At 45.1% G+C, this 25700-nt stretch overlaps 3 protein-coding genes across 6 annotated transcripts; all 3 read left to right on the forward strand.

The window, feature by feature from the left end:
* The first annotated feature begins 3402 nt into the window (after nucleotides 1-3402).
* Nucleotides 3403-21799, forward strand: LOC311428662 (zinc finger CCCH domain-containing protein 11A-like). Of its 4 annotated transcripts, none has more exons than XM_084540011.1 (6): nucleotides 3580-3690; nucleotides 4985-5037; nucleotides 5422-5599; nucleotides 5799-5918; nucleotides 6699-6822; nucleotides 21450-21799. In XM_084540011.1, exons 3-6 carry the CDS (start codon nucleotides 5546-5548, stop codon nucleotides 21479-21481), a joined length of 330 nt encoding a protein of 109 aa, XP_084396137.1. In that variant the 5' UTR covers nucleotides 3580-3690; nucleotides 4985-5037; nucleotides 5422-5545; the 3' UTR covers nucleotides 21482-21799. The 4 variants fall into 4 exon arrangements, 3 of the variants coding, with proteins under 3 accessions (XP_084396136.1, XP_084396137.1, XP_084396138.1); XM_084540012.1 differs by having other exon boundaries at nucleotides 3583-3683; XM_084540010.1 differs by lacking the exon at nucleotides 5422-5599 and having other exon boundaries at nucleotides 3403-3690.
* On the forward strand, nucleotides 13288-16150 carry LOC311428654 (zinc finger CCCH domain-containing protein 11A-like). Its single transcript, XM_084540004.1, has 3 exons — nucleotides 13288-13731; nucleotides 14146-14207; nucleotides 14752-16150. The coding sequence occupies exons 1-3, from the start codon at nucleotides 13570-13572 to the stop codon at nucleotides 15017-15019; spliced, it is 492 nt and encodes a 163-aa protein (XP_084396130.1). The 5' UTR covers nucleotides 13288-13569; the 3' UTR covers nucleotides 15020-16150.
* LOC311428653 (uncharacterized protein) lies at nucleotides 16296-17470 on the forward strand. Its single transcript, XM_084540003.1, has 3 exons — nucleotides 16296-16506; nucleotides 16689-16715; nucleotides 17139-17470. Exons 1-3 carry the CDS (start codon nucleotides 16297-16299, stop codon nucleotides 17451-17453), a joined length of 552 nt encoding a protein of 183 aa, XP_084396129.1. The 5' UTR covers nucleotide 16296; the 3' UTR covers nucleotides 17454-17470.
* Nucleotides 21800-25700: the final 3901 nt, after the last annotated feature.

Raw genomic sequence — 25700 nt, forward strand, 5'->3', positions numbered from 1 at the left:
GCTTCTGGGTTTTTTTGTCCTTCCATGTGAATTTTTACCCTGTGAAGATGGTGTATTAAGCTATTTTCGTAACAACAAATAGGTTTAAAAGCAGTTTCAGTTTAACATCTACACGCTTGGGTGTTATTAACAGAGCTTTGTATACTGAGCTGGTGCTTGGTAGGAGAAAAAACATCAATCTTACCTGGGAAACCTGGACCCCCTCAGCTACATACTGCTATGAGGAAACTCAGATGTAAGAACACACTTAAATAACACCTCACCAGAGCTGTTGTGCTCCTGACCACCAAAGGCACCTTTTTCCAACACCGTCGTACTGGAAGTTGATGCAGCTGGTTCCATCCGTAACGTGTGACTGTACAGTGCTGTAAAAGAACTATTTTTTCACAGCTTTGGAGAAAGTGAAGCAGAGAAAACCACGCATAACCACTGATACCTGGACCCCAAACTGCCACAGGCTGACGGTGATGCCCACTGGATATCTCCTGATACCCTGCTGCCTTCTGACTGCTCCAGCAGAAGTCCTGTTTTAATTAGCCAGCAGGTCCCTCTGAGGGAGGGACTTTGCTAAAACTCCTGCCGTAGGAAGTATCCTACGGGAGCCAAGTTGCTAAACTGATGTGTGGTTTTCCCTTAACCCCCTCACCCCTGACTTTCCAGCTCCTGACAGCACTGCCAACGTGTGCAGTGTCACCGTGTGCCAACTAGGTGCCAGCTGCCATGGTTTATATATTGTAAAATTAGTGATTTGGGACTCGTGAGCACTGAGGAGAGGCTAGCAATTGCTTAAGAGCTTTCCTTGTGTCGCTCTGGGGCAGGGAGATGGGTGAAACATCTTAGGCTTGAAAGTGATTCCCTGCAGAGTGACGTGCTCAGATCTGCACAACAGATCTGTCGTTTTGGTCACCTTATTAGATCCCTGCTTGAGAGGTTGCTTGCAAGAATCGATTCCTCTTCACCTTGATGTGTCAAGCTAAAGACAAATCTGTGCCGAAGCACTGTTTGATCAGACGAGTGCCTCAGTTCAGGATTGTTCTTTGACAGCTACAGAAACAGCAGGACGATCAGCGCCTTCAGGAACAGATGAATTTGATCTTGAGGCTGTCGTAAAACAGGTCCCTGAAGTCTGAAGACTGTTCAAATAGTTTGGGCCAGCAAGGAGCAGCTGTACGTGGCGGCTGCGGTAACTCGGGGCTCCGAGTCTCAGAGAGCGTGGTGAAAGGTGACCCCCAGCTGGCTGCTGGAGGAAGCTGAGGCAGCGTTCAGCTCTAACCTTTGCCTTCTTGGCTGGCATCTTTGCACTCCTGCTGTCAGTGGGTGTTGAGTGTCCTTCCCGGCAGCCTCAGAACGTGCCCTCAGATGTAGGCAGCATTTAGCAGCTAGAATTCCCTCAAATAGAAAGAGTACAAATGATGCGTTTTCTGCTTTTGCTTTGGAACTCTTAGCTTGAGGTTTTCCTGCAGGCCATGAGGTTTCTTGCAGCAGCAGGGATGAGTTGTGTTAGCAAGAGGCTGTTCTGTGCTTCGACTGTGGGAAGATGAATGGTTACGTGTGCACCGTTAAATATAACTTGACACCTAGCACACCGCACTTGCAGCCTGTGGGGTGCTTTAACAAGCAGGTAAATCAGCAGAGGCTGTTTTGCAGCCGGGGTGATGCTGGGTGATTAAAAAGCAGGGGCAGAACAAGGAGTTTCTAGTGTTTGTTCTTGCTTGTCATCCGACTCTCCACTTCCACTGTTCTTTAAAAAAAACAAAAACAAACAAACAAACAAATAAAAAAAAAAAACAAGCAAGGGGTAAGCATCTTAATATCTTTATTATAAATGGAAGGCACAAAAGAGGCCAGCAACAGAGACTGTCCAAGAGAAATGCTTTGTGCTTTATAAACAAACAAGGAAGTACCCTTAGGTGGGTGTGATAATCCTCCTCTAATGCGTTTTTGGGGTGCAAAAATAGATTTGTTCCTTTCTTGCTCGTCTCTGCAGGACAAAGGCAGAATAGGCACTGCAAAGTTAGACCAGGGAGGTCAGTTTGTTCCGTACTGAGAAAGACAAGCCTGTAAAACAAACTAGACAGATTTTCTTTGTAGTATTCATCTTCCTTCAGCAAAGGCAAAGCTTATGACACTTGTTGGTGTGTATTTCCAGACCCCCAGCTACTGGCACTGTAGCGCATCTCTAATTCTTTGGTACAAAAGGTTCAAAATCTCTTAATGCAAAAATTTTACCAGCACCCTGGAGCAAAAAAAAAGAAATCTAAAACCCTTACCAACTTCTATTACAGACCTGCTGAGTGCACCAGAGTTACTCATTTTTATTCAGGCTTTCAGGGGCAACTTCAGTTGGTTTAGCGCTTGGATTGCTATGTTGGCAGATGTCAGTTTAAAAAAAAAAAAAAAGCTTTTGAGGTCCTTTTTAAAATGAGACTGCTTTTTTGGAATTTGGAATACTGCAAGGTATCGTTGGTTTTGCTTTCTTCCCATTCCTTAGACCAGATCCATTCAGATTCTGAACAGCGTTCCCGGTGTGTTCAGGAAAATGGAAGGCAACAAGCAAAATGATGAGCTCCTTGGGCAGTCAAAAGAGCTAAATCTGGAGAGTGTTTTGAGTCAAACTTCCATGCTAAGGAGCACCAGTAATTGTTAGAAGTAGCTGCAGAGGAACCTGCATGGCACTGGGTGTGTTTCTGAAGGTGCTAAAGGTCCGAAGTGACGATTCCTACCCATACTAAAGAAGAGAAGGAAACCTTGCACTTAACTACTGTTTTTATTCCCTTTGTCCAGCAGTCAAAAGCAGTAACTAATATGAGAACCCAACTTTTCCTCTCTTTATTTTAGATTTGGGAAAATTCCCTGCCAAAACAATATTTCCTGGAAAATTCACTAGTGTTTGTGTGAGTAAAAGCTTCCAACCTTTTATTATTAATTTGTAAGAACTATTTCATCCACTTTTGTCCAGAAGAGTCAGAAATAATTTGCACAGAAATGTGCAGCGTTTTAATGAAAGGATTCAGAATCACTCTGAATTGAACTTTATCTGGTCTGGTTGCAGGTTTTGTGACATTTAGTGTCTTTAAAAAAAAAAAAAAATCAAAATTTCTGACTTCATATCAGAAAAAAAGAAAAAAAAATGCTTGTGGCGAAATAAAATCTGTTGCAGCTCTGCTCATCGAAAACTCATTGGCTGTTAAATTGGACCTAAGTCGTCTTCTCTAACCTTTCATGATCCTGCAGCAATGGCTGATGATGGATATATGGATTAGGGAACAGCACGTGATGGCAAACCTGTGGTATTTGCTACTGTACTGGGTCTGGCTGGAATGTTTACTTTCCCTGCAGCAGCCCATACAGTGCCGTACTCTGTACTTGTAGCTGGAACAGCAGTGTTATCACACCAGTGTTGTGTGTACTGCTGAGCAGCAGTGGCACAGCATTGGGCCTTTCTCTAACCCTCCTAGGGGGTGGGCAAAAAGGTGAGGAGAGAAACATCACTAGGGCAGCTGACCTAAACCAATCAAAGGGATATTCCATACCATGTGATGTCCCACTCAGCAATAAAAGGTGGAAACAGGAAGAAGAGGGGAGGGGTGGGCTCTCGTTGGGAAAACGTCGGTCCTCCTCTCGAACACCGGCTGCGTGCGTTGAGGCCTTGCTTCAAGGACGTGGTCAATCATGGCTCATTTGTGGGAAGTAGAGAGTAATTTCTTTCCTCTGCACTTCCATATAGCCTTCATTTATTTTGTTTGTTTGTTTTCCTCCCTTCTTTTTATTTTTCCTTTTCCCCTTTCCCTTTTTATTTCCCCTTAGTTAAATTGTTTAGTTCATGGTAGTCTTTATTTAATTATTATAATTTTTTCCCTTTAATTAAATTATCCTTATCTCAACCCGTGAGTTGTTCTTTGCTTTACTTCTCCCCCTCCTCATCTAAAGGAGGGGGAGTGAGAGAGCGGTTGTGGGGTTTAGCTGCCCAGCACGGTAAAACCACCACAGCTACAGCGCAGAAAGAAAAACCAAATTGCTTCCAAAAAATCAAAGTAATTCAAAATCCTTGGTATCATGCAGCCGTGCCACTGGCAAAGTGAGCATTCCCCTGCCTCTCAAAGCTTGCTGTACCCTTGATCTGCTGTCTTGCTGCTGTTAATTGATTGCAACTCTACATGTCTGATCAGGGCTACGAGTTGTTCTCGATATGGAGATCATACAACATCTACTGTGCACGCTTGTGTGTATAGATATGTTTATCCTGTATGCATGTACATCCGTATGCATATTTGTGTGCTGGCCCCCAGATCCCTCATGTTACAAAGCATCGGCCTCGAAGGCATACTCATCAAAATCTTTTGCAGAGCCTCCATTTTTTTCTAGTTCCCTCAAAATGAGAGAATTTTTACGCGCTCTCTGTGTCGAAAAGGCAAAAATTCTGATTTTCACTGTCGCTCTCGCTAACTTTCTCTCACTCCCTCCTCGTGTGTGTATAAACACAGATGTGTGTATGCGTATGCACATCTGTGGATTTAGATGCACTGGTATGTTTTTTGCTGTACAGGTAATAAAGACGGGGAAAGGTTTTTGTGTTTTCTTAATAGGTGAAGAAATCTTGAAGACCAGAGATTGGAACATGCTGAATTTTAAATTAAAAAAAAAAAAAGAAAAAAAAAGTTAAATTGTCCGGCTGTGGAAGATGGAGCCTCATTTTTGCAGCCACTTTGAATCACGAGTTCATCTCTAAATGCGCTGTTTTTTTTTTGTTTTTGTTTTGTTTTGGTTTTTGTTTTTTATTTTTTTGAAGAGCTAACTAACCGTGGCTGCATCCAGTCTGAGAGAGCATTCAAATGGACTTGCTTCCTCTCTTAGTTATAAGCTGTTTAAAAGCGCATCCTATGTTTGAATTGTGGATGAGAGGTTCCCTTGGCAAAGTGAGGAGGAAAATTCTTCCTACCCCTTTATTATTAATTCACGGATTCAGTCTTGGTTCGGCCTACAGGAGCAGTTAACTGGAAGCCTTTGAAGATCGATAACTTTGCTGAGGTTGTCCAGGTAGGTGAAATCGAAGACCCACAGGGCCTGGAACGTGCTGTTTAATGCGTCCTAACTGTGTTCTAGAGAAGTTATTTGTAGCCATAGTTGATTATTGACTTGCATGTATCATCAGGTGGTTTTTTAAGGAGTGACTCCGTTTTCAGGCTTCCAGATGTGCTCCAGGTCATATTATTGAGGATGTGGAAGAGAACGCTTGCTGACAAAGCTCCTGGCAGCTTTACAGAACTTTAATATTTAGTTAGTTCATGTAACAGCTGATTTCAAGGCTTTGCTCTCTTTGAGAGACTGATAACTTGATTTGATTAACTGAAGAAAGCTGGAAAAATGTTTGTTCCTCATTATTTTTCACTTGTTACTTTCTTTCGGGTTACTTTTAAAAAGAAGATTTCACTGATCACAAGCCAGTAGAAGACTTTCAGCCCAAGCAAGGGTGAAGACAGCTCTCTCCAAGAGCAGAGGAAGTCCCTGTGGAGAGAACCCGAGCTTGTTAGCAGAACTCGTCGGCATGTCTAAACAAGGAGACGATTGCTACTTCTATTTCTATTCTACCTGTAGCAAGGTATGGCTGGCTTTCCTTTGCTTTGCTTTTTTCTCCCCTTTTTTCAGGAAGGAGTAGATTAGGAGGAGGAAGCACACTGGTCTTTGGTTAACTTGAGAACCAGATAGATTGTGAATTCAGTTGTAGCACCATTAGGCAGCAGCATGGCCATTTTTGAGGCTGTACTCTATTTTCCTTGTTGGTTTCCTTTTGGTTCCAGGGAGACAAATGTGCCTACCGCCACTGCGAAGCTGCTCTGGGCAATGAGACGGTCTGCAAGCTGTGGCAGGAGGGTCGTTGTTTCAGGAATGTCTGCCGATTCAGACACATGGAAATTGACGTGAGTGCCTAACAATGTGTTCTCAAAATAAATCCACAAAAGCATTTTTCAGTGCCGTAGGTGTACTGATTGCGCTTTTGCAGGATAGATTTGTTTGCTTCAAAATCATACTGGTTTCTGTTACCAAGAGAGGGGGTGGGAGGAAGCAGAGGGAAATAAAATCAATGCCTTAGGTATGTCTTAGCAAGATATTTGTTTATTTTTTTTTTATTAGATGCTGACAGTTTTCTCAAGAGATGCAGAATAGCTGTTAAATAGACTGCTAAAACGTGCTGGAGCAGGGGGGTAATAAACAGGCTGTTCTATCCTCATGGGAGCAGGCTTGATAATGAACTATCAGGTGTCTTCTGACCCACAGTCCTTCAGATAACGCTGTTGTAGCTGCCTGGGGTAGGAAGTGGGGAAAGTTAAAGGTGCAGCAGAACTAAGTCTCCAAGAAGTAGTTCTAGACAGGGTTAACCTAGGCAATTTCAGATGTTCTTTTTCCCTCTGAATAATCCTAGTATAATCCTAGGTGTATTAGTTTAAGCCACCCTCAAGTGATGTCTGAGAGTGCCTGTCTTCTCAAACTGAGTGATGACCAAACTAAATGTGCATAGTGGTTACAGCTTATGCAAACTTTGTGAATATGCCCAGAAATACTACACTTAACTGAGAAACTGACCTTTGGAATGCTGTTTCAGCACTGTGTTGTGACAGCTGTCACGATCTGGAGCTGTGCATCTCTTTGCAAGCCTCAGGTGCATGTTATCACGAGCTTTTCTTTCTTTCTGTCTTCAGAAAAAGCGCAGTGAGATTCCTTGCTACTGGGAGAAGCAGCCGGGAGGCTGTCAGAAAGCCAACTGTGCTTTTCATCATGCAAAGGGACGTTACATCGATGGACAATTCTTACCACCAAGCAAGAGTGAGTTTAGGTCCTTTTTCTTTAAGCGCTGAAGAATTAATTTTGAGTATTACTTAGTGGGTGCCAATCCTGTAGGGGGCGTCAGGTAACTGTTCATTTGTGAGGGCAGGAAAAGGTCTGCAGTCATAGGTGTACTGCACCGAGTGTACTGCTGGTGTTTGTTTTCTGCTTTCGTGCTCAGCTTCTCTTTGCTTTGTGTGATGTTTGCCTTGCAGTTTGCTTCCTGTTGTTTCCGCTTTTGCTGGGTGGTAGGGAGATGTGTTGTTGTTGGAAGGGAAATCATTGTTCACGGTGTAAGCAGTGATGGGATGGGCAAAAGGAGATGCTGAATTCGTTGTCTGTGCGGGTTATCTGCCTTTGCTACCATCTCTTTGCATTGTGGTCAAAGTTTTAAACTGCCATATTACCGATGATCCTCCTCTTCCTCTAGCTACACTGCCAAGTCCGCCTGAGTGCGCGGACGATGATCTGAAAGTGGCTCAGATGTCACTGCAGCAAAACAAACTTTCTGTCCAGTCAAATCCCTCTCCACAGCTAAGGGGGTGACGAAAGTGGAAAACTCTGAAAATGTCCCAAGCCCTACACACCCTCCAGTGTTAATCAATGCTGCAGATGATGATGAAGATGATGATGGTGAGCATGTTTTGGTTCTTGGAAGGAATTTGTGCTGTAAATGATTGTGTAAATCTTTGTTTCTTGAAGGAATTTGTGCTGTAAATGAATGTGTTAAATCTTTGGTTCTTGAAGGAATTTGTGCTGTAAATGAATGTGTTAAATCTTTGGTTCTTGAAGGAATTTGTGCTGTAAATGAATGTGTTAAATCTTTGGTTCTTGGAAGGAATCTGTGCTGTAAATGAGTGTATAAATCACAGATGACCTGAGGTCTGACTAGCGATAGGGCAGGCAGTCTGGCCAGGTCACTGGTGGCTTTGTCTGGCAGTCAGTGGACAGAAGCTGAAACGTTGGAGGAAAGCTTAGAACCACTCCTGGCTTTAGCTGGTCTTTTCTGTAAAATTCTATGTGAAACTAGGAAGGAAATTTCTTTTTTCTGTCTGAAGAGCAATGTGTTGTGTAGTAGTTAAAGCTGCAGAGAGAATCTAGAGTCCTAGATGTTTTGTCCTAGTGTATTCTACTTAGGAGTTCATCAGGTCAGTGTAGCTGTTTAAAAACAATCAAACAAACAAACAAACAAACAAAAAAAAACAAAACAGCAACAAAGTTTTTTGTATGAACCATGGGCTGAAGTGTCACTGCATGAGCTACGTAATCATGACCAACCTGGTCTATGCATAACTGAATCGATTTTTCCCCTTCAGACCAACTTTCTGAGGAAGGAGAAGAAACTAAAACTCCCGTCCAGCATCCAGCTGCGGAAGGCAAAAATGGATTACGGGTGATTTCCACTCGGAAAGGCAGTTCTATTACTACTAAACAAGGTATGCCAGCACCTTAGTAGGATAAATCAGAAGAACTTGACAGTTAAGTCAAAAGCAGCGTGGTGTAAAAACACAACAAAATGTAGGGGTGCTGAATGGAGTCGGTTATTTCCATGATCTCATTTCTGCCATTAATACCATCATGTGCCCATTGGGTCAGAAAGGTGAACTCCTTTTCTTTACTTTTGGAGAACAAAACAGGGCCACAGCATGGAGTTTAAATGGCTGCACGTGCAGCCTTGCAACCACTGTTGATAAGCCATATCTAACGATAGAGGGATCTAATATCGTGTAAATGGATTAAAATGTGGATCTAATATCGTGTAAATGGATTAAAATTAAAACTACATTTTGAACCCTGAAGGATGAAAGGAGGGGCAAAATGCCATTGGTTCTATGGCTCTTTCACTTGTGAGGAGTGTTGACAGGCTTTATTCAAAATACTTCAGAAAGTTCCTGAGCGCTAAGAAGCCTGAGGACCTGTGGTCCTCAGTGAGTGCCTCTAAGCCTGTCTCATGAACTGTTTCCTGTTTTCAGAGGGCAATCTGAATTTTGGAATAAAAACACTTGAGGAAATCAAATGGCAGAAGATGAAGGAAAAAAATAAGAGACACGGTGGTGAGTTAATATTGCCTACTTTCTTATCCTGTTCACGGCAGGTGATGGTGACTGGGAGCTGCTTGAGGGACAGACTTCCATTTTTAGCTGGGGGCATAAAGCAACCTGATTCTCAGCCAGCTGGTATTCTAAATGGGAGTCCAAAGGGCAACCAGAGGCAAATTAGTCACCTCTCTTCTTTACATGCTCTGCTTGCTGTATTTTTGACAGTAACAAATCATTTAAAGTTTTTTGTTCTTTGTGATAGTTTTTTATGTTGGGTAAACTTCCTTATGTTTTGGTTGCTCTGAACAGAAGGTTCTTCAAGATCTTCTCTTCGTCCCGTTGATTCTATGATTTTTCCTGCTCCAGAAGAGGAAAATGTCCGGACAGTGGTGAGAACTGTGACAGTGTCTTCCAAGAAAGGTAATAATGAATGCTTTTGTTTTGATTTCATTACTCGTAAACTGGAGGGTTAAGCAATAATTAAAACAATTCACCCATGTTAGCCTTCTGGTGCTGCCTTCTGTTCAAAACGTGCTTTTATGCTTAAAGTCCCTGGTTGTACTGGAAAGATTTGGTGCTCAGGTTAAGCGCAGTGGCAGGAGAAAAAAAAAAGTGTCAGTATGCCAATAGGGGGGTAACTGAAAAACAGAAGAGTAACGAGAAGAGCGAGCTGTAGAAGCCAGTGCTATATAAGAAGCAATTTCTGAAGCATTAAAAAGGCGTACAGTGGCAGGTGTGGACACAGTATGACAGGTGTTTGTGTATAAATTGTTTAGAGCTGTGCAAATGCCTTTTAAAGGGAAAAAAGTGTGGAAGTACTTTTACTCGTAGACATTCACCTTAGAAAGGAATATTTCTCAGCATTTGCACCTAAGAATATTCTGCTTGCTTATGCAGCTTTGTTCTGCACAAAGTATAGGTGTCAAGCAGACTCAGATTCACTCTCTACTATCTCAGCTGGAATTTGAAGCAAGCACTGAGACTATTAATATTTTTTTCCATGTTAATTATAGTTAAAATATGAGTTTGTGTGGTTTAGCTGTCAAAACAGTGTCTGACTAGGGTTTTTTGGACATGGGCTAACAGGATAATATTTCTGTTGTCTACTGGTTTCTGTGAAATAGAAAAAAAAATTCCCTTTTGTTTTAGGGGAGGAACCTGTGGTTCGAGTAGATCTTGCTGATAGACAAGGAAAACGGAAAGCCTCCGCGGGTGAGAACTTTTTACGAGCTGTTACGTAGGTGCTGCCTTCTATATATGACTGCATTAAAGAGTATTTGTGATGTATGAAAGGAAAATACATTGCAGTGGAGATCTGTGTTGACGGCAGAAACGGAAAAAAAAAAAAAATAAATCATTTAGCAGCTGAAAGGCAATTCTATGAAAATATGCTTGAAAAAGAGAAGCTTATTGTTGACTGTTCTCAAACCTTCCTGCAAAGAAAAGTTCTTACAATATTCCTTGTTTTCTCTGAAGATGATGTAGGCAGCCTTCCAGTGAAGCGCAGCCTTGCTGAAAGGCTGGGGAAGAAGGTAGAGGCTCCGGGAAATGCTGACAAAGCACCCAAGAGAGAGACAGGTACTAAACGGGCATCTGGATTGGATTCCTGGGTTTCGTATTTAGTCTTTCTGTTTGTCCTTTTCCAGTGATGTTTCTTTTTGCATGTTGGCTGAGGTCGTAATCACTGGGATTCAAAGTTACCTTTCCTGTCTTGTTTTGAAATGTGAACCTGAAGTTGACATTATGCAGCCTCCCTAATTCATTCTTTTTCTGTTTTGAAGTTCGAGTTCCCAAGTCTCTGAAGGACAGGCTGGGATTACCTCCTAAACAGACCAGTACTGAGAGAGGTAACAGCTAGATCTTAAATATGCTTTCTCCTCCTTCCTTTCCACAAACTTGGACTGCTTTCATACATCCCTACAAACTAATTTAAACGAAAACAAAGAACTGACGCCTCTTGGTTGAGTGCTGAAGCTCTTCTGACAGCCACTATCAGAACTCTGTCTCTAGGTGTGTGTTTATTTTCTACTTGTGCCTTGTCGAGGTTTTTAGCTGCTTCTGTGAACCGTTACGTACAATTAGAATAGAACCACTGCCAGGAGCAGGAATTTGAAATGCAGTCTGAAAAAGTAATAAAGTAAAGCAGCATTTCTGTGTAGCAGTTCTCTCTGGATAGGGCTGGTCTTCAAAATACAAGTGGCTCAGAGGAGGAGGAGAATGTTGTTCTAAGGATATTGTTCTAAGATGCATTATTGGGAACGCTCAAGATGAGTTTTCCTTAGTGCTCTGACAAATTTTGGAGACTTAAAATATTGCTGGACTCTCTTTAAATGTTGGTGCTTCTCCTCATTTCTTGATGATGACAGGGAAGGCTGCTAAGCCGATGGGAGAGATCCATGTGAAAACACTGGAGGAAATCCGTCGTGAGAAAGCTCTTCAGAGACGCGAACCTCAAGCCAAAGCCGAGGCTGAAGGGCACGGTAAAACTGAAGATTCCAGCGCAGGGGCAAGAGCTGCTCGTGCAGGTCGCATGCAAACTTTCTCTGAAGCCTTGTCTGAAAAAAAGAATAATCGCTTGGTAGAAGAGAAGAAAAAAGCAGGAGAATGCCATAGCAAGAGCAAAATTCAGGGTGAGTCCAAGAAGCAGCTCGCTCTGTCCGGGCCCAGCAAAGGGCAGGCGAAGGAGCCGGCAGGAAAAGTCAAGCCAGAAGGAGAAGTGCGTGTTAAAACCTTGGAAGAAATAAAGCGTGAGAAAGCTCTGCGGATGCAGCAGAGTGAAGGAGATGTGCCAGCTCCCTCAGCACAACCCGGACCTGCCCCAGCAGAGCAGAAATCTTTATGGAGCACAAAACTAACAGGTAATAAGATGCTTTAATGCCTGCCCCAGTGAGGTGCTTCCCATATTGAGCAAGTTCAGTTTGCTCAGGATCTGCTTCATGGATAAATGCTGAATGGCTTGCACATTGTAGCCTTTCTCTCTCTCTCTCATGGGACACAAGGAAATAAATGCACAAAGGAAACAAGTACCCAGCTTTCTTTATTTCTGCCGTTGACAACACTTTTTTTTGTCTTTTTTTAAAGCACCTGAAAAAGAAGAAAAGAAGGCAGTGGAATTGAACCGGCCTTTTCCTAAACTTTCCTCTGGACCTGATGTACAGGTGAGTCCTCTGTGAAGACACACATACATTCGTACAATTTCTGATAATTCTGACAAGTTTTGTTACTCACCGTGTGCCACCCTCTTGAGTGTGTTCTTACCCTTCAGCAGCTGGTAGGAGCTGCAGTGCAGTCTAAATCCTATCGCCAGCAGCATTTCCAGACAACTCTGTAATCCTCAAACTTGGAATCAGTCTGTTTATACCACAGCAAGAAAGAAACCCTGTTAGCACCAGCTGAAATCTACACAGTTAACGTGGAGGGAATTCTTTTTGTTCTTACTGACTTGATCTGTCAGACATGAAGGATTTAATACAGAAGGCCAGAGTTCTGTGTTCAAGGAAATCAATCTGTCAGTGGATACTGTATAGGGGAACTTGTATGACTTTCTGCTGCTTAAAAAGAATGTGATAAATAGATGTACAGCAGAACACCCTAGCTGTTTAAAGAAGCTTGCCATAGTGGATATTGCAGATATGTGAGACTGCGTCCATAGTAAAGCATGGCTCTTGTTACAGGCAGAATTTTATGGGAAAAAAACCAAACAAACAAACAAACAAAAAAACCAACAGTAACCTGAACGAGATTAATATGCTGTTCCACATCAAGACCATTTTGGAGGGATTGCTGATCAGATTTTCTTAACGAAATCTCCACGGATTTTATTTATTTTTTTTGTCCTACTCATGCACTACTTTTCTTTCCTTCTAGCCCACTCAGCAGAGTGGAACTCGTAAATGTCCAGAGAAGAGCTTTGAAGAGAGACGGTGGGAGAAGTGGCAGCAGAGAGAACAACAAGAGAAGCTTCGGCAGGAGGAAGCTGCTGTCAAATCTACTGCTGGCTTCTTTAATACTGAACCAGCAGGGAAAGTGGCAGCTCAATTTCAGGGCCAGGAAGCTAAAAGTAAGTGTTGAAGGTTAAGAGTTACTTAGGTTGTCTTCTGAAATACAGACAGAAGATGACAATTCTCATGCTGTAACTCTGGCTGGGTGCATTTTGCCACGCAGTGCTACGAAGCGAAGGGTGTACTTTCTTTTTCTTAGTTTGTTTCTTTTCCTGCCAGCCAGATGTTAGGTAAGGAACGGGAGACTAGAAAATGACACTACAAATGTGGACTTTGTAGAACAACTTAACTGTGGGACATCACTGCAAGGGAGAGGAAGCTGGTACAAGAGTTGCATACACTCTTGTCCTACTATAACTGCTGCTTTTTCCTTTCCTAGCGGGAGCGGGACTTTAAATATAAAAGCTGTCTATATTTGTGAACCTAGCTTGCACTTAGGATTGCTATGTGTCTGAGGTTTCCCTTGTCCTGGATTATTATTTACTGTAGCTCTTCGGTTTCTTTGTTCCTTTGTATGGCTTGTTGGTAGACAGAGTTTACTATGTGGAAAAGATTCCTGAGAATCCAGGCAATGGCGGTGTAATTGTGCTGGCCAAATGCATTTAAGTGTGTAGAAGGACTGTGGAAATGATTAAGAGAACCTGGATTTTTCCTGAGGCAGAGCAAGACTGTATCAGTTCTCTCTTCCTTTTACTCTAGCCAACTTTATGACATCTGCGAAGCCTTCGCGTGGGAAAGTCACTTTCCCCAAGAAGAAGGCACTGAAACGTAAGGCACCTGGGAGTTACCCGTCTGCCATAGCAGCTGTGGAACTACAGACTGCCTTTGATGCTGACATGATGGGACCTCCAGCCAGAAAAGCAGCCATGGTAAGGCCAGGGGCTAATGCAGCGATGGATCCCTTGTTAAATTTCTACCCTCCTCTATTTGAAAAGGTGGAAAACTCAAACGTTCTGCAGGCCTTCTGTTTCCTTAGAAATCCAGTAGCTGTCTCCAGGATGCTTGTAGAACCCTTCTGTATTTATGAGATGAATGGCACTCTTTAACCGGTACTCTGATGCTGTGATTTCTCTGGTGTGGGGGATTTTGTCCATTAATGCCATGTTCTTAAAAGACACCAGATCGTGAGTAACCTCCAGGTGAATGTGAACTTTCTTCAGGAGCACCTTGGTTTTGTATTTTGGCCACGGCTCCGCAATGCCAGAGGAGAAGCAGTGTGGAGGAAAAAGCTATTAAGGAATCTTTTACCCATGTGTCATAAATACTGTTTTGCTGCTTTCTAGGGTGTTTCAGACGTGCCGGAGCACGTCCCAGCCATCAGACTTGAAGAAAATCCCCCAAACAGGTGACAACCCCAACTTGTTCTTTTTCTTAATCAGTGTATATCCCCAGGGAAACATAAGTTCTGTCACATGTGGGAAAAAATGAGGGTTCTGAGATAATTGAAGCCAAAATCCATCAAAGGAATAAGTCACCTGAAACCACTTTCTAGCAGCTAGCAGGATTGCTTAATTAGGCTTTCTTGAAATGCTGCAAGTCAGCACAGCTTTCCGGTGACTTCTTGGGTTGTCTGAATACCTGAACGAGGATGAGGTGAAGTTCTACTTCCTCGTGAGGTGATAGATGATGAGTAGTGTCCTCTGCCTTTTGGTCCTCAAGAATGCCACCTCAACTCCAGGTGCCCTGGCTTCACAGATAAACCCCCAGACTGAAAAATGTACCTGGTAACACATCGGGCTCTAAATGTAGCCCTGGGTTGATTGATAACAATCCCTGTGTAAGATTGAAGCATAGGAGGGCTTGCCTACAGTTTTAAGAGCCGGTTTGCAGGAAAAGGATTTCCCGTTAAGAAATGGCATATCCTGATTGTTCTTTCTTGCTCTCCCAAGACCTGAAGTGCGTCTTGGAAGCCCTGAAAGATTTGAGGAGCAGATGGAGATGGATCTCGAGACCTCGACCTCAGCTTCTTCCCAGCCAGAAGAGGCACGGACACGCTGGCTGAGTTCCACAGGGAACGTGCCCTTATCTGCGGATGAAGATTTTGAGAAGCTACTTTGGGAAATCTCAGGAGGCAGACTGGAAGCCGAAATCGACTTAGACCCAGGGAAGGACGAGGATGACCTCCTCCTTGAACTCTCCGAGATGATTGACAGCTGAACTGCGTAGTCCTAGGGTATAATTAAAAAAAAAATAAAAATTAAAACTGTTCTTCTTGTTGGATACCCCGAGGTGATCCTTTTTCTAACTGAGGCTTTGCAATGAGACTTAAAGCACAGTCCGAAGTGGTAGAAATTGGCAGGATCTGCCCTCAGTTGTCCTAAATTTCCCTGCTGGTCAGAGTTAAGGTCTTGTGCATCCATTCTGTAACTATAGGTGGTTACCTTCGATATCGAGAGGACAAAGCACTTCTTTTGGCACAGAAAGATCTCCATTGGCACGCCATGGTGGCTGCAAATCGATCTTCTGATGGAGCGATGCTCTGAAGGCTTAAATGTAAAGCTTCTTCCTTCCTCCGCCCTTGGCACAACTCGATGTTGGGCACATTGTGAAGCTTCGGTGTTCTGATTTCTCGGACAGTTGATAGCCAAATCCTGGAGTTACTATGTCAACTCTTGACTTTTACTCGTGTATGCCATTGTTTTGACTGTACCCGTGTCAGATGATGAAGCTGTAGGGGTGGGAGGGAGCAGAATCGTTGTTCCAGTGTGTTGTGGACCAAACTTGCTGCCAGGAATGGGGGTGGGGGTCAGCCCACCCAGCCTTCCTTTCAATTATCAGGGAGGATCAAATGGTGAAAAGCAGCAGCTCTGCCATGCGGCTCCACTACCCCCACTCCCTTCTCTTGTGCTATACCAAAGTTCCCCCAGGCTTTGGTTGGTGCTTTTTGCCTGTGTGAGGACTCCGGGGCGAGCAGTCGGGACTCTGCCGCAGTCACAGGGTCGATGAAGGGTTGTTTAAGTGCCTCTTGGTTTTAAAAGTTGCTCCCCTGAGCTGCTGGCTCTGCTGCCTGCTACAGCAAATGTTCGGGTGCCATCAGCATCGCACTTGGGCGTGGGCACTGACCCTGCGGAGGACAGAGCTGAGATTCGGGTGTATTGTGTACCCTGCCACCAGCCATCGTTTTTTTTCCCCTAGCAGATCAATTTTGAATTATTTTCCGAACTTTTCGCGGCACGGTAGGCACTTCCCGCTATGATTTGTGAAGCTGTGGGGGCCCTCAGGCATTTGCTGCTGGCAGAGGAAAAGCGCTTGTCGAATTTGTTGTAAATACTTAATGTTTGGACAAAACCACGCGTCTCTGTGTGTGTGTGTGTGTGTGTGCTGTGACGCCCCGGCCCCACCAGGGAAAACCTCCGCCGACGAAACTGCTGCTGGAGCTCACGCAGGCCTTCATCGTGCCGAAGGACTTCACGGGGACTTCTGCCGGCTCAGAAATGGGGGAGAAAAAGCAAACTCAGGAGGAGGAGAGCTCAGAGACTGCGCCCACCTGCCCTCGCTTTCCCTTCACCCCAAGAAGCCCTGTTCTACCATCAGCCTTCGCCTCTTCTGCCTGCGGTGCTGGGAGCGGGAGCGGCGAGGCGGCAGCAGCCATGGCGTACCGCGGGCAGGGCCAGAAGGTGCAGAAGGTGATGGTGCAGCCCATCGTATCCTTCCTGCGGCTGGGGGGTGCCGGGGAGGTGGGTGGGGGGCGGCTCGGACCTCAGGGGGCTCGGCCCGGGCCTTGAGGCCTTGTCGCGGGGCCCTGAGGCCTCGCTGTGGGGTTTGGGGCCTTGTCCCGAGCCCGGAACTGTCGTCCCCGTGCTGAGCCCTTAACGCAGCGCCCCAGAACCTCATCTTCCGCTACCTGCAGAACGTGAGTACCGCGGGGAGGGGGCGGGGATGGGGATTTGGGGAGTGTGGGGGGAGTGGGGAGGGTCTGGGGATTCCCCTCGGTGAGTTTTCGGCTCCTGGCTGTGTCCCGGGACGGGTTTGTGGGGGATGGAGAGCTGTGCGGTGTGCTGGTGGGCACAAGGAGCCCGGCATTTCCCCCTCGTGTAGCCGGGCGTGCAGGGGTGTTCCCTTGTGACTGGAAACGTGTTCTTCACCAAACGTGTAGTATTCACCCGATGGTATAACGCTCAAATGTCAGATTGCACATTGGAACTGCCCCTGAGAGTTGCTCCTCGGAGCGTTTGGGAGCTGTCGTGGCTGTGGCTAGCAGGTATTTCTGAACACATGAGAGAACAAAAGTGCTCAGTGTTTGTGGCCCGACTTACTCTCCTCCTTCGTTCTGCAGAGGTCGAGGATCCAGGTGTGGCTCTATGAGCAGGTGAACATGCGGATAGAAGGCTGCATCATCGTGAGTATCCGCACGTCCCCATGTTACATCTTTCATTTTGCCTCATTCACAATCGTGTTTTTTGGTCAAGAAAAGTTATCACAAGGAAAAAGAGATTTGTACTTCTCTGCCTTTCCCCTCGCCCTGCCCTTCCCTCCCGCTCCTGAGCTCTTCGTCAGGCCTTGCTGGGCCCTCTGTCCGGCTGTCTGTCCGTCCATCCGAACCTCTGGCCATCTGTCCCACCACCCTGCCCCGTCCCTGCCCTCTCCCTAAGGAAGCAAAGAGTCCCCGGTCTGCCTTCATGGGGGGGTTGGGGGGGGGGGGAGGGAGAGGGGAGGTTCTGCTGAGAAAAAAATGAAAGATTTCCCCCTTAACGGGCGCCTTGCTAGTTCTTTCGAGTTCCAACCTTCTGCCTTCCTTCCGTAGCAGTGCCTCTAAGGGGTGCGCTGTAAGGCAGCCCTCATCTGGCGCGTTGCTCCTCCGTTCCCCCAAGGAACTGCCTTCAGGATCTGACTAACTCTGGATGCACCCGGTTGTCGCCTTAATTTCTCCTTTAGCTTGCTGAAAACAAGCCGGTTGGGTGACCTTTTGCGTTTCTCGCTTAAAATTTGGATCGAGGAGGTCTGTGTTTCCTTACGCTGATGTCCACGCTGAAGGTGCAGAAGGGTTCCGTGCTGTTGCTTGGGTCAGCCTTGTTGCCAGGTTTGGAATGTTTAGCCTACCGGTGCTTCGGTGCTGTTGGGCTGCACTCAGAGTGTGAGCTCTGGGCGTTATTTCTCAAATACTGCGTTATTTGAGCGTACAGACCCGAGATATTCTGCGGAGAGGTGATTTAAGGCACGTCAGAACCACCGCTGCGGCGTGTGCCAGCGTCGGACGCCCGTTCGAGTGATCGGGCGGAGCAGGTGAATTGAATTTGGTGCTGGGTGGCGAGGTGGTGTTGGGGGAAGAGCTAGGCTAAGGAGAGCTTCCTCTTGCTCTGCCCCTTCCCATCTCAAATGGCCGCTTCCTGGGGAGATGGGTTCGTTGGGAGGTTAACTACAACGTTACAGTGGGGATGAGGAATCACCTTTAGTCCCGTAGGTATTTGCTGCCAGGCCGCAGCGTTGATTTCAGAAATTGTATTTAAAAAAGGGAAAAGAAAGGAAAGATGTATTCTTTAACATACTCTCTTTTCTCGGAGAGTAGATGGAGGAGCTTCAGCCGTGCCCTTCCTCCGGAAACGATTCCCAGTGTCTGCTCAGACACTGAGGAGGAAAATGGAGGAGAGCCACCCGATAGAAATAAAGGAAAGAAGGGGTCATGGATTAAGGGAAAAGCACTACTTAAAAAATTGGTGCTCTCTAAAAACGGGTTAAGGGTTTGGGACCTGCAGGTGCTGCCTACACCTGTGTGCGTTGCAGTCGTGCCTGTTGCCACTGAGCAAAACGGGGAGAGCTGCTTTGTCGAACGCGGCGTGTTAAAGCACGTGCCACTGCCTGGAAGAAAAGCACGGACTTCCCTCGTGTGGGCCTTCTTCCCTAGCGATCTGTGGTTTACCTGATGGTTTCCCATAAGCTGAGAATGTTTAAAAGAAAAAAAAAAAAAACAAAAATCAAAAACCAACACCAACGTTGAGAGTGGTGAAGCAGATCCTCACGTGGGGACTCAGAATCAGCGGTGACATCACCATGCGAAGCATTGTGTGTGCTTCGGGTTGGGGCTGCTGCGAGCCTCGCAGCGGGGAGGGAGAGCGGATCCGGGGTGCCTCTGTGTCAGCCCTCTGCCCTGGTGGCTTTGTGAGCACTGAGAGTTTGACTCCTGTGTTCCCAGCTTTCGCTTCCGCACCTGCGGTGTGGCAGAGCCAGCGAGCTGCTTGCTCAGCTGGAGGAGGAAGAGGAGTGACCTCAACATTGCCGAGGTAAAGCACAATTATTGAAAAGATTTGGCAAAGATGTGGGTTGTACCAGCGCGGCTGCTGCAGCTGCAGCAGATCCTGGAGCATTGGAGAAGATAGAGAGGGTTTTCTTCATGAAAAGAATGCTGTTAAAAGTGTTTTCATGCCAGAAATTAGGATAAACGCCTCTGTTGTTTGACATCCTCTATTGAGCTGGCACATTGGCATTACAGCGTACCTGGCACGCTGTTTGTATTAAAAAAAAAAGGTATTTTATTCAGGGCAGGCCAGAAACCTGCCTTGGCACTTGCACATCGCAGCAATGCTTACAGACCCTGCATCCTGGCTGCCAGGCCAGGATCTAAATCCGATGGTGCTGTTGGTAAACTGAAGCTCAGGAAGCGCTTCTGGGTTTTTTTGTCCTTCCATGTGAATTTTTACCCTGTGAAGATGGTGTATTAAGCTATTTTCGTAACAACAAATAGGTTTAAAAGCAGTTTCAGTTTAACATCTACACGCTTGGGTGTTATTAACAGAGCTTTGTATACTGAGCTGGTGCTTGGTAGGAGAAAAAACATCAATCTTACCTGGGAAACCTGGACCCCCTCAGCTACATACTGCTATGAGGAAACTCAGATGTAAGAACACACTTAAATAACACCTCACCAGAGCTGTTGTGCTCCTGACCACCAAAGGCACCTTTTTCCAACACCGTCGTACTGGAAGTTGATGCAGCTGGTTCCATCCGTAACGTGTGACTGTACAGTGCTGTAAAAGAACTATTTTTTCACAGCTTTGGAGAAAGTGAAGCAGAGAAAACCACGCATAACCACTGATACCTGGACCCCAAACTGCCACAGGCTGACGGTGATGCCCACTGGATATCTCCTGATACCCTGCTGCCTTCTGACTGCTCCAGCAGAAGTCCTGTTTTAATTAGCCAGCAGGTCCCTCTGAGGGAGGGACTTTGCTAAAACTCCTGCCGTAGGAAGTATCCTACGGGAGCCAAGTTGCTAAACTGATGTGTGGTTTTCCCTTAACCCCCTCACCCCTGACTTTCCAGCTCCTGACAGCACTGCCAACGTGTGCAGTGTCACCGTGTGCCAACTAGGTGCCAGCTGCCATGGTTTATATATTGTAAAATTAGTGATTTGGGACTCGTGAGCACTGAGGAGAGGCTAGCAATTGCTTAAGAGCTTTCCTTGTGTCGCTCTGGGGCAGGGAGATGGGTGAAACATCTTAGGCTTGAAAGTGATTCCCTGCAGAGTGACGTGCTCAGATCTGCACAACAGATCTGTCGTTTTGGTCACCTTATTAGATCCCTGCTTGAGAGGTTGCTTGCAAGAATCGATTCCTCTTCACCTTGATGTGTCAAGCTAAAGACAAATCTGTGCCGAAGCACTGTTTGATCAGACGAGTGCCTCAGTTCAGGATTGTTCTTTGACAGCTACAGAAACAGCAGGACGATCAGCGCCTTCAGGAACAGATGAATTTGATCTTGAGGCTGTCGTAAAACAGGTCCCTGAAGTCTGAAGACTGTTCAAATAGTTTGGGCCAGCAAGGAGCAGCTGTACGTGGCGGCTGCGGTAACTCGGGGCTCCGAGTCTCAGAGAGCGTGGTGAAAGGTGACCCCCAGCTGGCTGCTGGAGGAAGCTGAGGCAGCGTTCAGCTCTAACCTTTGCCTTCTTGGCTGGCATCTTTGCACTCCTGCTGTCAGTGGGTGTTGAGTGTCCTTCCCGGCAGCCTCAGAACGTGCCCTCAGATGTAGGCAGCATTTAGCAGCTAGAATTCCCTCAAATAGAAAGAGTACAAATGATGCGTTTTCTGCTTTTGCTTTGGAACTCTTAGCTTGAGGTTTTCCTGCAGGCCTTAGGGTTTCTTGCAGCAGCAGGGATGAGTTGTGTTAGCAAGAGGCTGTTCTGTGCTTCGACTGTGGGAAGATGAATGGTTACGTGTGCACCGTTAAATATAACTTGACACCTAGCACACCGCACTTGCAGCCTGTGGGGTGCTTTAACAAGCAGGTAAATCAGCAGAGGCTGTTTTGCAGCCGGGGTGATGCTGGGTGATTAAAAAGCAGGGGCAGAACAAGGAGTTTCTAGTGTTTGTTCTTGCTTGTCATCCGACTCTCCACTTCCACTGTTCTTTAAAAAAAACAAAAACAAACAAACAAACAAATAAAAAAAAAAAAAAACAAGCAAGGGGTAAGCATCTTAATATCTTTATTATAAATGGAAGGCACAAAAGAGGCCAGCAACAGAGACTGTCCAAGAGAAATGCTTTGTGCTTTATAAACAAACAAGGAAGTACCCTTAGGTGGGTGTGATAATCCTCCTCTAATGCGTTTTTGGGGTGCAAAAATAGATTTGTTCCTTTCTTGCTCTTCTCTGCAGGACAAAGGCAGAATAGGCAACTGCAAAGTTAGACCAGGGAGGTCAGTTTGTTCCATACTGAGAAAGACAAGCCTGTAAAACAAACTAGACAGACTTTCTTTGTACTATTTATCTTCCGTCAGCAAAGGCAAAGCTTATGACACTTGTTGGTGTGTGTATATATATTTATCCAGTGCTCTCAGAACAAAATTTTGATTTGAAGAGGGCACACAGATCTGATTTTTTTATTCTTTTCCAGTAAATAGTATAATAAGCACTGGTATATTTGTATAAAATCAGAGAAATACAAAACAAAAGACTGAATATTATGTGGTATGCATGACATTAAAAAAATGGTGGTTTCAAAGCAATATGTACCCTGGTGTGTTTGCCATATACTAGAGTCCAGCTTAAAGTGCACGTGATGTGTATTGCATTTTGATATTAATCTCTATGTACAATGTATTGCATGTAATTTATATGGTTCTTGGGAGAAAAAAAAAAAAAAAAAAAAAAAAAAAAACAACAACAAAAAAAGAAAACCCCCAGAAACCATAGATCCACCCAAAAACCACCGTAAACCTACCTGATGTTCTCCAAATTCCACAATTTACCCTTTTCCATCACGATGACCACGGAAAACCCAACGAAACCCAATGGAGACCCCAAAACACGTCAAAAACAGCCCTAAGAAAAACGACATCACCCCCAAAACTGGAAGAAAATCCCCAAAAAGCACGGATCCAATCCGAAAACCACCCTAAACTTACGTGATGTTCTCCAAATCCCAAAGTCCACTCCCAACCACCATAAAATCCATTAGGATTTCAACGAAACACAACGGAAACCCCAAAACACGTCAAAAACACCCCAAAAGTAAACTGGATCAGAAGAAAAAACGTGATTTAACCCCCTAAAAACCTTAAACCTACCTGATGTTCTCCTAAATGTACAATCCACTCCCAACCACGATAAAATCCAATGGAAACCCAACAAAACCCAACGGAGACCCCAAAACACGTCAATAACAGCACAAAAATAAACAGGATCACACCAAAAAGGAAAGAAAACCAAAAAAGCCATAGATCCACCCCAAAAGGCCCCCTAAGCTACCTGATGTTCTCCAAAACCCACAGTTTACCCTTTTTCAACATGATGACCAACAAGAACCACACTAAAACCCAACGGAGACGCCAAAACACGTCAAAAACACACCAAACAAGAACGGGATCACCACCAAAAATGAAAGAAAACCCCCAAAACCATAGATCAACCCCAAAACCACTCTAAACCTACCTGATCTTCTGCAAAACCCACATTTTAAACTTTTCCACCATGATGACCATGGAAAACCCAACAAAACCCAACAGAGACCCCAAAACACGTCAAAAACACCCCAAACAAGAACAGGATCACAAGCAAAAACGAAAGAAAACCCCCAAAACCATAGATCCACCTCAAAACCACACTAAACCTACCTGATGTTCTCCAAAACCCACAATTTACACTTTTCCACCATGATGACCACGGAAAACCCAACGAAACACAACAAAGACCCCAAAACACATCAAAAACACCCCAAAAAAGAACCGGATCAGAAGAAAAAACACCAAAAACTATGAATTTCCCCCCAAAACCACCCTAAACTCACCTGATCTTTTCTAAAACCCACAATCTACTCCCATTTAACTTAACGACAAACGAGAACCCAATGAAACCCAACGGAGACCCCAAAACACGTCAAAAACACCCTAAACAAGAACAGGATCATCCCAAAAAACGGAATAAAGGCCCAAATTCCATAGATCCACCCCAAAACCACCCCAAACCTACCTGATGTTCTCCAAAACCCACAATTGAACCTTTTCCACCATGATGACCAAGAAAAACCCAACGAAACACAACAGAGACCCCAAAACACGTCAAAAACACCCCAAAAAAGAACGGGATCAGAAGAAAAAACACCAAAAACTATGAATTGCCCCCCAAAACCACACTAAACTGACATGATCTTCTCCAAAACCCACAATCCGCTCCCATTTACATTAACGTCAAACGAGAACCCAATGAAACCCAACAAAGACCGCAAAACACGTCAAAAACACCCCAAAAAAGAAAGGGATCACCCCAAAAAAACAGAAGAAAACCCCAAATACCAAGAATCCACCCCCAAAGTCCCCCCAGACCTACCTAATGTTCTCCAAAACCCGCAACTTACCCTTTTCCACCATGATGACAAGGGAAAACCAAAAGAAACCCAACGGAGAACTCAAAACACGTCAAAACCACCGCAAACACGAATGGGATCACCCAAAAACTGGAAGAAAATCCCCCAAAACCATAGACCCACCCCAAAACCACCCTAAGCCTACCTGATCTTCTCCAAAACCCACAATTTACACTTTTCCACCATGATGACCACGGAAAACCCAACAAAACCCAATGGAGACCCCAAAACACGTCAAAAACACCCCAAACAAGAACGGGATCACCGCCAAAACTGGAAGAAAATCCCCCAAAAGCACGGATCCAACCCACAAACCACCCTAAACTCACCTGATCTTCTGCAAAACCCACCATCCACTCCCATTTAACTTAACGACCAACGAGAACCCAACGAAACCCAACGGAGACCCCAAAACACGTCAAAAACACCCTAAAAAAGAACAGGATCATCCCAAAAAACAGAATAAAGGCCCAAATTCCATAGATCCACCCCAAAACCACCCTAAACCTACCTGATCTTCTCCAAAACCCACAATTGACCCTTTTCCAACATGATGACCAAGGAAAACCCAACGAAACACAACAGAGACCCCAAAACACGTCAAAAACACCCCAGAAAGGAAGAGGATCACCCCCAAAAACGAAAAAAAACACCCCAAAACCATAGATCCACCCCAAAAAAGCCCTAAACCTGCCTGATCTTTTCCAAAACCCACAATTTACCCTTTTCCACCATGATGACCACGGAAAACCCAACAAAACCCAACGGAGACCCCAAAACATGTCAAAATCACCCCAAACACGAACGGGATCACCCAAAAACTGGAAGAAAATCCCCCCAAACCATAGATCCACCCCAAAACCATCCTAAACCTACCTGATGTTCTGCAAAACCCACAATTTACACTTTTCCACCATGATGACCACGGAAAACCCAACGAAACAAAACAAAGACCCCAAAACACGTCAAAAACACCGCAAAGAAGAACAGGATCAGCCCAAAAAACAGAATAAAGGCCCAAATTCCATAGATGCACCCCAAAACCACCCTAAACCTACCTGATCTTCTCCAAAACCCACAATTGACACTTTTCCAACATGATGACCAAGGAAAACCCAACGAAACACAACAGAGACCCCAAAACACGTCAAAAACACCCCAAACAAAAACGGGATCACCCCCAAAACTGGAAGAATATCCCCAAAAAGCACGGATCCAACCCCCAAACCACTCTAAACTCACCTGATCTTCTCCAAAACCCACAATCCACACCCATTTAAATTAACGATCAACGAGAAGCCAAGGAAACCCAACGGAGACCCCAAAACACGTCAAAAACACCGCAAACAAGAACGGGATCACCCCCAAATCTGGAAGAAAACCCCTCAAAACTATAGATGCACCTCAAAACCACCCCAAACCTACCTGATGTTCTCCAAAACCCACAATTTACACTTTTCCACCATGATGACCACTGAAAACCCAACGAAACCCAACGGAGACCCCAAAACACGTCTAAAACACCCCAAAAAAGAACGGGATCAGAAGAAAAAACACCAAAAACTATGAATTGCCCCCCAAAACCACACTAAACTCACATGATCTTCTCCAAAACCCACAATCCGCTCCCATTTACTTTAACGTCAAACAAGAACCCAATGAAACCCAACAAAGACCGCAAAACACGTCAAAAACACCCCAAAAAAGAAAGGGATCACCCCAAAACAACAGAAGTAAACCCCAAATACCAAGAATCCACCCCCAAAGTCCCCCCAAACCTACCTGATGTTCTCCAAAACCCGCAACTTACCCTTTTCCACCATGATGACCAGGGAAAACCAAACGAAACCCAACGGAGACCCCAAAACATGTCAAAATAACCGCAAACACGAATGGGATCACCCAAAAACTGGAAGAAAATCTCCCAAAACCATAGATCCACCCCAAAACCATCCTAAATCTACCTGATGTTCTCCAAAACCCACCATTTATGCATTTCCACCATGATGACCACGGAAAACCCAACAAAACCCAATGGAGACCCC

Source organism: Aythya ferina, assembly GCF_964211825.1.
Source record: "Aythya ferina genome assembly, contig: HAP1_SCAFFOLD_106, whole genome shotgun sequence".
In the NCBI taxonomy this organism is placed as follows: domain Eukaryota; kingdom Metazoa; phylum Chordata; class Aves; order Anseriformes; family Anatidae; genus Aythya; species Aythya ferina.